The following is a 12,301-nucleotide window of genomic DNA, read 5'->3' as shown; positions in this document are numbered from 1 at the left end:
GTTTTGATGGGAGAAAAGAAAATCATAAATGTTGTCCTGCTGTGTAAATTAGTTTTCTTATGCAAATAGCCTGTCGCCAATTCTTCAGAGCAGCACCAAAATAAACTCATCATGTCAAACCTGGAGGACGCAGGGAAATTTGAGAGGAGAAGAAATATTTCTCGGATGATAAAAAAAGGAGCCCTTTCTCCTGAGTTATGGCCCGGATTTGGCGTTGCTGAGAGGGATGCATGCTGCTCCTTCTCTCCCGCCCCAGAGGAGGTATCATCAGAGCTGATATATGGCCCAGCTCTACATTACCTTTACAAAACAAAAGATCATCCACGCTTTCGGTCGAGGAAAAAATTGTTCTGACAATCTGAGAAAGCTAAGATAACCCCTGAGTCGACTTGTCTTTTGACAGCATCCATGATACAAAATAAAAGCCTAGAAAGTCCTGCTGAACTAAAAACTAAGTATTACGCATAGAATTGCTTTAAAATGCTTCGGATATAGTCATCTCTTCTCTTTATCTTTCTTGCTCTGCACCTCTCCCTCTGCTTCCCCTCATTTACCCCATAAACCTATTCTGGTATCTCACCACACGACTAAATTAGACCAAAGATGATAAGAGCACAAAGCATTATAATAATTCCGCCGGGCTCCTCCTCCTTCCAGCCATGCGTCCTAATTAATGGGACACCCCCAGTCGCAAAAAGCCCCGCACTGGACTGCAACATAGTCAAAGAGTGAAAGGGAAGAGGGCGAAAGTGCCACTGGAGATAATTGATTACCTACCAATCAATGATAACTTGTTAGTAATCCTCAACTCTTTGGACCTCGCCATTTTCAAGGAGGCATCTCACTCCTGCGGACTTGCAGCTACCGAGGATCGACACTCTGAAGACATCCCATTTTGGAATAAGATTTTCTTTTCTTCATTCTCTCGTCGGTGTCTTGGGGTTTTTTGTACCTCCCCAAACTGTTATGTGACTTTTTTCCTCAATAGCATTGCTCGTTTTTAATCGACGAATATTTCAACGAAGTCCTTTACAAACTCTGCGCACAGCCGATGATGACATCCAAAGAAGTGGCCAAATGTGATGCAGTGGAGAACAGGAGGCGAAGTCCGCTGGACCACTTGCCGCCTCCTGCCAACTCCAACAAGCCGCTCACCCCCTTCAGCATCGAGGATATCCTGAACAAACCGTCTGTGAAACGAAGTTACACAATTTGCGGAACAGCTCATCTAATTTCGTCCTCTGAAAAGCACCGTCCGTCCAGCATTCCTCTGTCCAGCCGGGCTCTCCTCACCCAAACCTCCCCGCTCTGCGCGTTAGAGGAGCTGGCCAGCAAGACCTTCAAGGGACTGGAAGTCAGCGTTTTACAGGCTGCAGAAGGTAAATCTCCATCCAAAAAAATACATTTCAAATTCACCGTTTTAATGTTAGGCGTTTCACTGGTGTTTCCTTATTCACTGGCCTGCACAGACAGAAAATAACCATTTGGTTACACCTTGAATTTCAAACCCTGTCGTGCAATTATTTCATTAAATGTGCTTGATTAATAGCCTGAGCAAATATTTTCACGAAGGCATATTTCCCATTAAATGTATGATCGCACAAAAGGCGTGTTCATTTGCTGGGCTGTGCTGGTCGAAATAAATCGCCACCGCTTTTCTTTATTAATAATAATAAGGGTCTCGTGTGTCTGGTGCTCAACATTTCCCAGTGGTGTCTGTGTAATATTATTGTAATAACCCGTTCCCATAAGAGCTAAAGGCATTACTGTTTCACATATAGGATCACGTTCATTGTTATTTTTTGCATTAGGTCACTTTTACGCGCACACTGCAGCGGTGCAGAGGAAGCCCTGCACCTGAAGGATTCAATGATTTTCACACGGCCTCTGTCTCTCCTCACAGGCCGGGACGGGATGACTCTGTTCGGCCAGAGAAGCACTCCCAAGAAGCGTCGGAAGTCTCGGACGGCGTTCACCAATCACCAAATCTACGAGCTGGAGAAGCGCTTCCTGTACCAGAAGTACCTGTCCCCGGCCGACCGGGACCAGATCGCGCAGCAGCTGGGCCTGACGAATGCGCAGGTCATCACGTGGTTTCAGAACCGGAGGGCCAAGCTAAAACGGGACCTGGAGGAGATGAAGGCCGACGTGGAGTCGGCCAAGGCCATCGGCCAGGTCCCCTTGGAGAAGCTCGCCAAGCTGGCGGACCTGGAGAAATGCGCCAACGGCACGCTGGGCCACCCGCGAGCCCATTCCCCCACGCGGGGCGGCAAACAGGCGCTCGAGCTCGTTCAGAAACTGCGGAACTCGCCGCTGTCTCCGTTCTCAGACCACACAACTAGTAAAGAGTGCTCAGAGGACGAGGACGAGGACGTGGAGATTGATGTTGATGACTGATGGCGCAGCGTGGGCTCGAAGGTCGAGAAACACAAAAAGACGATAAAAAAATTCCTACCGAGGACTTGTAACTTACTGCTTATATTGTATACCATATCTCAGAACATGTACCAAAATGTAATGACTTTTATATCGACACAAATAGACCTATTCATAGTGAAGCATGAACACCGAACAAGAAATATGCAGTGGTATTTTACAATGTATTCATTAGAAAACTGTTACTTCTTGCAATCAAAGCAATATGGTCTATAATGACATGAGTAACTTATTATTTTTGTACACTATAGGCCAACACACACACACACACACACACACACACACAGACACACACACACACACCTGTTCTGTCGCTTTTGCTATAAGGCCTAAACCCTCACACACCACAATGAAAGTGCTCCAGTTTGTCATATGTTTTGCATGTAAATGCATGATTTGATTTGTGATCATTATCTATTTATTTTTACTATTTTTTTAATTTAATTGTTTATGTGTTTTCTGTGAGCCAAATCGCAATTGAGTCACTTTTTCACTGCCGGCTCTTCTCCTGCTCCTCATCATCTCACTGGACCCCTTGACTTCAGTTCATATTTGGCGTCCCGATGCTGCAGTGCATGATGATGATGATAATCGGAAAGGCAAACTCGGACATTCACAGTTATGCGTTTTATGGGAATGCTCACGCGACGGCGAGAAACAAAAAATTATATTGCGGTGATTTTGACAAGCTATAGGCTACTTTTTAGATTTATTGTTTGGATACAATAGATTTACAGTTATAAATTTGTTATGTTTTGTACACCTGTAAGTGCCTTTCTAAAATCAGGACATTATTTGAAAAACCAATGCACAGACTGTAATGTATATAGGCTACTATGGGAATAAAATGGCTTTTCTGAATATATCTTTTATGTTGTAATTCTTGAATTAATATTGAGGTTTTTGTATTATAATAGCATGGATTTTTTTTCTATAGTGAGGACGAAAAAAAAACATTTAAGAAAACACGCTCTCCCTGCCAAATCTGGGCGTGTAAGCCCATCAAAGCGGCCTATTTAGAGTTATTATACTGAACTATTTTGTCCCTTTGTGTTCTTTTCTACTAGGATGCTCTAAACATTTTGTGGCCCGGAATCTCACATCTCCTTTCACATCCTAAATGCGTATCATGGCTTCTTGACCCTCAGACGTGTTTCTCCATTCGTGGCAAAAATTTATGTGAGAAACACAAATCTGGTGCCGGGGGAAAAAAAGACGAGGATGCCACAAAAACACAAAGTTTTGGGCCAGTTTCTCCGGGCCTTTATAGACCTTTTTTGTTCTGCGGGACTGGGCTGTAATTTTGAGCGTAAAGCATGAAAAGTGGGGACAAATGAGCAGCGTTCCCTGATGGGACGAGTCACAAAGGAGCAGGGCCGGTCCCCCGCAGGCAGCAATACTGAGACAAGTGTGTCCCACCGCACAAAAAGGACGCAAACGTTTGGAGGCCATATGGTTTTTGAAATTTCCTCACAATTTCAGACAATTTGATGGATTGAGTTAACCCTCCTTTTAAACAGTTTAACTGGGTGCGAACAAAGGCCATAATGCCTACATAGACTCTCCCTTCATGAGGGCATCTGCGGCTATTAATGTCTAGCCCTTTTCTTTGCCTGGCGTTTTGAACAAGTCAATGAATTACAATGAAACTGCCCCTTTTTTGTGAGCCGCTTGTCTTTCTCTGCTTTTAAGCTCTGGAATAATATGTTTGACTTCTGTCCAAGAACGTTTTCTAAACAAGAAATGGATTTTGTTGGAAGTGTTTTTAATGTTAAGTAGGGAGCCATAAAGAGTTTAGACTGTGACATTTATGCCAAAGTCTGGTTAGGGAGTCCTTTGTTTGTTTTCTTCTCATCTCCTTTTGCTTCTTCTGCCTCTTTATTTCTTTTGTCTTTACGGAGTTTAATGAAGCTGAAAACATGATGTGAGAAAGAGAGAGTGTCCAAAGAGGAACTCAAAAGGCTAGCTCCCGTTTAACTCGCTTTGTTCACAGAAATGATAAGTAGGGCTGTCTTCTCATGACTTGTTTTATAGTGTTGGCTTTTTCTTTATTTTAATTTATTTTGTAGTTTTAATTTAAGACAACCTGAATAAGTTTATAGACCTGTAATTTGGCTGAAGCTATATTGTTAATTCTCTGTAGGCAAATGATTCATATTACATTTTTTAAGTACTATTTTATAAATTGTTTAAAACACATTATAATGTAATTGTAAGCACATAGAAGCGTTTATTAATGTATTTGTCAACAACTCAACCTCCATTTGGACTCCAAGGATGGTGTATAAACAGATAATTATTGACAATGTAAAACACTGTTGTAATAATGTAAAATCTGTTTTCATAGGAGAAGTTGGAGTTGTTAACAAATACTGCCCATTAATAAACATTTTAAATATCTGCACATTATAGTGTGTATAGTGTGCAACCATTTACCATATTAAGTTTATTTATGCTAAATAGGGGGTAAAGTGTTGCCTTTAATTTATATGTATTCATGTTTAGTTAACCAAAGGTAACCCTTGATTGTAAAGGGATACCTCCAAAGACTAATTCAATTTCAAATAATTTTGATTATTTTGTAAAATGACTTGCAAATGAACATGTCAATTTAAAACTATTTCTACAAACTAATCCTTTGTTTTGAGGCGTATATTACAACACTGTGTAGTTTTGTGTGTGTCAGCCTATTCTGAATCAAGCATATTTATGAAGGGAGAGAGTGTTAAGGCAGGCTAAGTTTATGGATTTCACTTGCTTATTTTATGAGGGCTTGTCAGGAGGCCCAGCGATAAGTAATACTACAGTCTGTGGGACCACTTCGTGGTAATTAATCTGGAGGTCTTAAGTGTATTTCAGTATTTTACTTCAAGATGGAAAAAATCACTACTTCAATCGTCCGGAAAATTGAAGTTTGATGCATGAGTCTCTACTGAAACAATAGAACAGCCCTCTCTCTTTTCATCTCTTCCCCTCCCCTTTTTTAACACAAGCTCTCTCTCGCTCTCTCTCTCACTATACTTTATTATTATTTGTGCCTTGTGGAAAAGAGTCTCAGGTGCAAAGTGTGAATGAATATTTTAGACACTGGTCGAGTGACAGCATTAAAGCCCAAATGCATTAATTAGTTTCATGTTTCCAGTTGTTTCCAAAAAATAGTATTATCATTATTATTATGGTTCTTCTTCTTCTTATTATTAAATAAGTATTAAAAAAGAAGATCTGTAAATGACTTTATATTCGTCTGGATTGCCTGAATTGTAGAGTTTTAATCATAGCCTTCCTGTGGAGCCAGTTAATACTTCAAACTTCAATTTTACGGGCGATTGAACTAAGCATGTTCCTGACAGAATTGATGTATGTATTAATTTCCTTTAACTGTTGATTAATTAGGCTGCGCTGAAGGCTCAAATGGAACAGTTTGTTTGGAAATTTGCATATTAATCAAATTCTAGTTGATGATATAAATAATCCAGGCTATGTGCTCTTTGGGGCTGTAGCTTGAAAACATATAGCAGGAAATCAGTAAACATGTAAACACTACTGCTGCAGCAGCATGTCCACTGTATTCAAATCAGACAGAAGAGGAAAGAGTCCATCTCATTATTTGGACTAAATTGTTCATCCAGATTTGCTGCAACAAATGCTCTGATAGATCAACCAAAGCTTGTTTGTCTTATATATTAAATAAAGAGAGAGGAGAGAGAAAAAGATGCCGATTGGCTGATGTATTTTGAACATTTTGGAAAGAAAAATTCAAAGCATTTCACAGACTGCCACCTCATTATTTGGAAGTGTATCTGCTTCACAGTCTTGGTGGCACCAACAGCTTCAGATCACAGGCGGATGTAATTTGGGGGATGATAACTATATGAAATGATTAAAAAAAAAAGAATGGTTTTATACATTTATGCTTTACATGTGAGTCAGGAAGAAGAGGCTACAGTAAACTGCAGTTACATATGAATGCAGACTATCGTGTCTCTTTAAATATTGTTTGGATACCTAGTTGATGATAAACACATCATCCTTTGATGGTTAAAATAAATGTGGTTAAAACTGCATCAACATTAAGAGCTTAGTATTTTTGAGCAATGATGCAAATCAAGAAATGAAAGAGAAGTTACATACACAAAAAGGTCATTAGCAGCACATGAATATAATCTAAAATAGTATAGATAAGTATGGGTGTAGCTTGTAGAAATGAAATAAAGACATTTTATTAATATGGTGGAAAAGTTACAAGATATAAGCAATGGGCATTTTAATAGTGCAAAAACACCAAAATAGGCAGATAAATTGTTAAATAAAGTCAAATGAATCAGTGGTGATGGATAGATCTGGGAGGGTGGATTCATCATGTAAATGAAATGTGTCAAACCACAGTATGCTGGTTATGAAAAAAGGTTCATGACAGACAGAAAAAACAGTGTGCGGACACCGAGGAGAAAGAAATGCAGAGACACCTGCTGGTGTTCACAGGACAGTGTACTGAGCAGTTAACCAGCTTTAGTGTGTGTGTGTGTGTGTGTGTGTGTGTGTGTGTGTGTGTGTGTGAGTGTGTGTGTGTGTGTGTGTGTAATGTAATGTATATTAATCAAAACACATTAGAGTACCTTAAAGAAAAACAAATCACTGCAAAACCAAAATAGTCAATGTGATACGTGAGATATTTAGCAATTAAATGGCAATTGCGATTAGAAGGCATATACAAATATAAATGAAAATGAGCATTTGACATACAAATGATGTCTGTGTTTCCTAAAGAAAATTAATTGAATTTTGTTTTGATCTTTGATCTGTTACATTAATTAAGATTGATTTGGGTAAAAACTTGCTTCTTGATGCAGGCTACGGATCTGCTCCTCACTCTCTTTCAGTATTAATGTTGTATTAGACTTATTGGAGAGATTGTAACACCATGTTCAGAATAGTCATTGTCTGTTTCCGTCTTACTGTATTATACTTAGTTACTGACCAAAACATTTGGACACATACACCAACTGCACCTGCTCCCTTACCGGACCTGTAGCCTACTATTAAGCAGTGATGGGAAAAGCACTGACTGAGTGTTGATCTTTTAATCCGCCAGAGGTAGACGTATCAAAGGACTCCTTGCTCTGGCTTTGTTGGAAAAGGACAGTTTTTCTATTGAAGAAAGAAAACCATAAAGCCCTGAGTGCTGAAGAATGTTGTGTTGATTGCTGCACGGTTTCTGCGTTGTGCTGTCCACAATGCCAGATTGATCATCACAACAGTTTTTTTACTCACTTACCCATTTCCCCTGAAAAAAATAGCTTAATTTGCATTACTGCGGTTCGCAGTTTTGAAGACCGCACTGAACATGCGCAGTACAGCGCAGCCTCGACGCTCCTCAGCACTCCCCTCTGTCGCAGACGTTACGTCATCAGTGTTGGCGGTTTTTTGAAAAAGGAGGGATTGTTGTTGTTGGTTTCCGTGAGGGGAGAAAAGAGAGTGAAATTCAGATATTATGGTAAGACTGGACCTCCTTTGACTAATTATTGTACTGCAAATATGTACACAGAAATGTAAAATAAGATGTATTCACAATAATTGTCGAGAATATCGGCCCTGCAACGTCACCTTTTCACTAATGCATCACGAGCCATAACCAGCCGACAGCTAATACAACCTCAACATCGCCACTGCGTGTGGGTTTCATGTATCCGTGTTCAGGCTGAGGTGAAGCTCGGCGGCCAGGCGACAGCGGAGCTGTCAGAGGCAGCTCAGGCTGAGCTGATGGACCAGTGTGAGGAGCAGTTCGCTCGGCTGGAAAAGGTAAACTAATGTGGAGCCAGGCTGTCGTTTCCAACCAATCACTGGATGTGCAACGAAGCTACAAACCGCAGACCTGTTCTTTTGTGTTGCAGCTTCAGAATGAGATTATACTCTGTGAACCAGATTTCTGCGAGAATCCTCAGCAGCAGGTGAGATGATTGTACATGTTCATTGCTGGTCATATATAATATTTTATCAATGATACTGGTGACAAAATGGAAAACCCTGAAGTCGGTGTTGCTTTAAATTACTAACATTATCTTCAAAACGGGCTGCACGGTGGTGTAGTGGCTAGCACTGTCGCCTCACAGCAAGAGGGCCGCGGGTTCAATTCCCGGTCGGAGCGGTCCTTCTGTGTGGAGTTTGCATGTTCTCCCCGTGGCAGCGTGGGTTCTCTCCGGGCTCTCCGGCTTCCTCCCACAGTCCAAAGACATGCTGCAGGTTAATTGATCTCTAAATTGCCCATAGGTGTGAATGTGAGAGTGAATGGTTGTATGTCCCTACATGTGCCCTCGATGGACTGGCGGCCTGTCCAGGGTGTCCCCTGCCTTAGCCCTATGTCAGCTGGGATAGGCTCCAGCGCCCCTGCGACCCTAATGAGGATAAGCGGTATTGAAAATGGATGGATGGATGGATCTTCAAAACGTCCTAGTTATACAGCTCTTTATTGTACGTATAAAGAGGCAAGCAAAATAACCTATTTATCTAATCAACCATCAATTATGCAACAAAATGCACAGTAAAGGGAAGAAAGGAACTGCTTGGACAGCCATAAAAAAGCTCATCACACCTAGCAATTCTAGACACGTTATGGTTTAAGGGAAACTTAATTAAACAAAATGGGAGAGAGCTTTCAAAAAAGGCTTTTTTCCCCAATGATCCCACAGATTAAAATAACAAGTAATGAGTATGTTATACATTGTGTCTACAAATTATGCAGCATTTCAAAGTTGATTCATCCCTAAAGGTATGTCATTGTAGAAAAACAAATACCCCACTGCCTTACTGCTTCAACAAACTAGACCGACCTCATCCTCACCTGTTTGCACAGACGTACAGATGTTTCAGTTAAAATATCACCAAATCAGTATTAGTATTTTTAATAAAGTATTTCACCACACCAAACTGAGATGATTGATTTCCATTGGAGGCTTTACAATCAGCTACCATTAAACCATTGTTTATGTAATTTTCCTCGTCACATTTGACAAAACTACTGTTAGCTTATTTGTTTTACATTCATTAGGTGTGCCATTGGTGTTTGTAAATAACGTAATAACTAATCAATAGCCTTCATAAATATGATGTCATGTGTTTAATCTGTGAATATTCTTCTTCAATAGGCAGTAAATCGACTGATAGCAACAGAAGCTGAACTGAAGCAGTGGCTGACCGTGGAGCCAGAATGTAAGTAACAGTAATGAAATATAAGTGCTTACAACTGAAATATAAATACCACAAATCAGTACCAGTCAAGAGTCTGTTCCTCTTAAATCTTAAGAGGAACAGACTTTGTAACTTTATCAAATTGTGATTCCAGGCTTTTACATCATTTTTTAATTGTTATACCTGCTGTATCTACTGTTTGCTTTTACAAAATTAGCAGTTTATACAATTATTTCTAGTATTTGTTTATTTATTTTTGCTCTACCCAGTGCTGGCATCGAATTCAGAAGTTTTACTTCAAGCTGGAAAAGAAGAGGTATGTCTGTGTGTGAAATGTAACATATAAGAATGTGTCTTGTTGGAAATCCTTATTTAAATTCAGTTCTAGTTATCCAATCCATTTGCCCACTTTGTTTTCCACAGATGCTCAAGCTGTGCTCTGAACTTGAGATGGTTGTTTCTTGCCATGAAGCAAAGAGAGACAAATTGAGAGAAACTAAAGAACTGTGCGTACATCTTTTAGTAATAATACAGACTTTTCTCAGAGCATATACATGTTTCTCAGAAGTGAATGGAAGATACTTTTCATTTGTTTTAGCTCAGTGTATTGCTCTGAAAATATATGTATTTTAGTGAACAGAAGTGGTTGGAGGAGAAGAAACAGGTGCTGATAGCTGCCAATGACCATGTTGAACGACTTCAATTGGAAAAGGGGACCTTTTCAGAGCACAGGTGAGTGTCATGGCGATCACACTAAACCAGAGGAGTTCAAGCTCTGAGGTGTATTTCCACTGGAGGGCAGCAAAACACATTTACTTTTTTAAAGAAGGGACAATGCACATTCGTTAACACAAGCACTTGAGTCCATCATGTAAATGTGCCAGATTAAGCCACACAAGCTAATTTTCACGTACAGCCTGGTGAGCAGGTTGATGGCATTCAAAGACAACAGACAAGAGCACAAGAGCACTGAAGCACTCAACCGTATGCAAACTTAACTTTGAAAACTGTATGTAAGAACCAAAATGTGTGTGCGTTTGTGTTGACATGTGCATTCCACAGTATATTGCAGGACACCAAGTTGAAAATCCAGAAAATGAAGATCTACCAAGAAAGGTTGATGGAGTCACTGGGGGACATACTGGAGAAGCACATCCCTCTCCCTCAGAATGAATCCAGTACAAACAAGAAGAACAAGGTGCAGCGGCCTGTTCTGTGTTAGATGATTGTCCGTGCAGCCTGTTAACATGCCAAACCGGTGCGGTTACTACACCATTGCAGATAACCATCTTTTGTCTTTATTTTCAGAACATTACCCAGGAGTTAGATGAAGACTTGATTTCACTTAATGAAATTCTTGAGGTGGGGTTTGAAGCACGACATAATCAACTTTGATGTACTGTTGTTTTTCCTTGTGAAAGGAATATAATATTTATTATATAAAATTATAATACAAGTGTATTGCCATGTAGTTGTTCACTTTAGAATTTGTCTTGCGTGATGTGATTATAACTAGATAGTATATATATTTTTATATATATATATATATATATATATATATATATATATATATAATCCCAAAAAATAAAATATATATTACAGTAGATATTTTGATTTTTTAAAAATATATATATATATATAAATCAAAATATCTACTGTGAAAGACTTCCACTGGGATGTTGAAGGTAAATGATGGAGAAGGAACTTATAGGTGTGTTTGTTGTTGGTTATTGCTGTAATATATATTAAGCAAGAATACTATAACGTATTGTTTTTCAATGACAGCGAATAGTTACATCTTATTTTCCTGCCCCTCCCGTCGTGTGGAAAGGCACTTTTGTCACGTTATCTCTCTCCTAGCATCTCCTTCCAGTGTGGCGAAAGAAATACAAATCAAAATCTATTGAACTATCTCTTTGTAAATGCTGACCTGCATACTTTATAGGTTGTATCGCCTTGCACCCTCCCTTAACATCAATCTCCCTCTGTACCCCCACAGCAGCTCATGAACAAGGTCCTGACTACACCACATGACCCCTATGTAACACTGGACAGCACATTCTGGCCACCGTACGTGGAGATGCTGCTCCGCTATGGCATTGCAGTGAGGCACCAGGAGAATAACTTCAAGATCCGCCTGGAACCCTTTTGTTAAGTGGTGCAATAGGCATCTTAAGTATCACGTTTCTGCTAATGTTTCTAATTCGAGTCAGATTGTATAGTGCCATCATTATGTATATTTATGTTTGCTTGTATGAAGAAGAAGAGCTGGGAAAGATATGAGGTTAGACATAGAATGAAGTGTGAATTATTAAATATGTAACTTGCCCAATTAGGGTTCACATGAATTTTTTAAAGAGTAACCATGGGTCCTATAAAACATCAGAGAACACCTACATTGAAGTCTCAATTTCGTGTAAACTCATATCATTAGGTTGATACTTTATCTTAAGTACATATTTCCTTAGATCCTATTTTCAATGGCAAGATTTAATTGGCAATGAGAAATGTAAGTTTGTATTTATGACTATATTTGGTTTCATTTCAAATGTTTGAGCTCCTTTTATAATGTGACTTTTTAAAAGCCTTAAGGTAGGTACCCAAGTGTTGAAGTGTTATTTTGATGTATATATTTTCATGTTCAATAAACATGGGACCTGCAGATGTGAGGTTTTGTTAA

At 39.5% G+C, this 12,301-nt stretch overlaps 2 protein-coding genes across 5 annotated transcripts; both read left to right on the top strand.

Annotated features, from left to right (window-relative positions):
* The first annotated feature begins 824 nt into the window (after positions 1 to 824).
* Positions 825 to 3,299, top strand: lbx1b (ladybird homeobox 1b). The gene is made up of 2 exons (XM_034541043.1): positions 825 to 1,379; positions 1,904 to 3,299. Exons 1-2 carry the CDS (start codon positions 1,052 to 1,054, stop codon positions 2,395 to 2,397), a joined length of 822 nt encoding a protein of 273 aa, XP_034396934.1. The 5' UTR covers positions 825 to 1,051; the 3' UTR covers positions 2,398 to 3,299.
* Positions 3,300 to 7,828: 4,529 nt separating this feature from the next.
* On the top strand, positions 7,829 to 12,283 carry cenpk (centromere protein K). Of its 4 annotated transcripts, none has more exons than XM_034531615.1 (10): positions 7,829 to 7,930; positions 8,134 to 8,235; positions 8,328 to 8,384; positions 9,579 to 9,642; positions 9,891 to 9,937; positions 10,045 to 10,127; positions 10,255 to 10,353; positions 10,684 to 10,819; positions 10,930 to 10,983; positions 11,624 to 12,283. In XM_034531615.1, the coding sequence occupies exons 1-10, from the start codon at positions 7,928 to 7,930 to the stop codon at positions 11,774 to 11,776; spliced, it is 798 nt and encodes a 265-aa protein (XP_034387506.1). In that variant the 5' UTR covers positions 7,829 to 7,927; the 3' UTR covers positions 11,777 to 12,283. The 4 variants fall into 4 exon arrangements, with proteins under 4 accessions (XP_034387506.1, XP_034387421.1, XP_034387591.1 ...); XM_034531530.1 differs by having other exon boundaries at positions 11,621 to 12,283; XM_034531700.1 differs by lacking the exon at positions 10,930 to 10,983 and having other exon boundaries at positions 11,621 to 12,283.
* The last annotated feature ends 18 nt before the right edge of the window (positions 12,284 to 12,301 follow it).

This window comes from Cyclopterus lumpus, chromosome 1, assembly GCF_009769545.1.
Source record: "Cyclopterus lumpus isolate fCycLum1 chromosome 1, fCycLum1.pri, whole genome shotgun sequence".
In the NCBI taxonomy this organism is placed as follows: Eukaryota; Metazoa; Chordata; class Actinopteri; order Perciformes; family Cyclopteridae; genus Cyclopterus; species Cyclopterus lumpus.
Note: the sequence above shows the minus strand (reverse complement) of the source record. Positions and strands in the feature narration are given on the sequence as shown.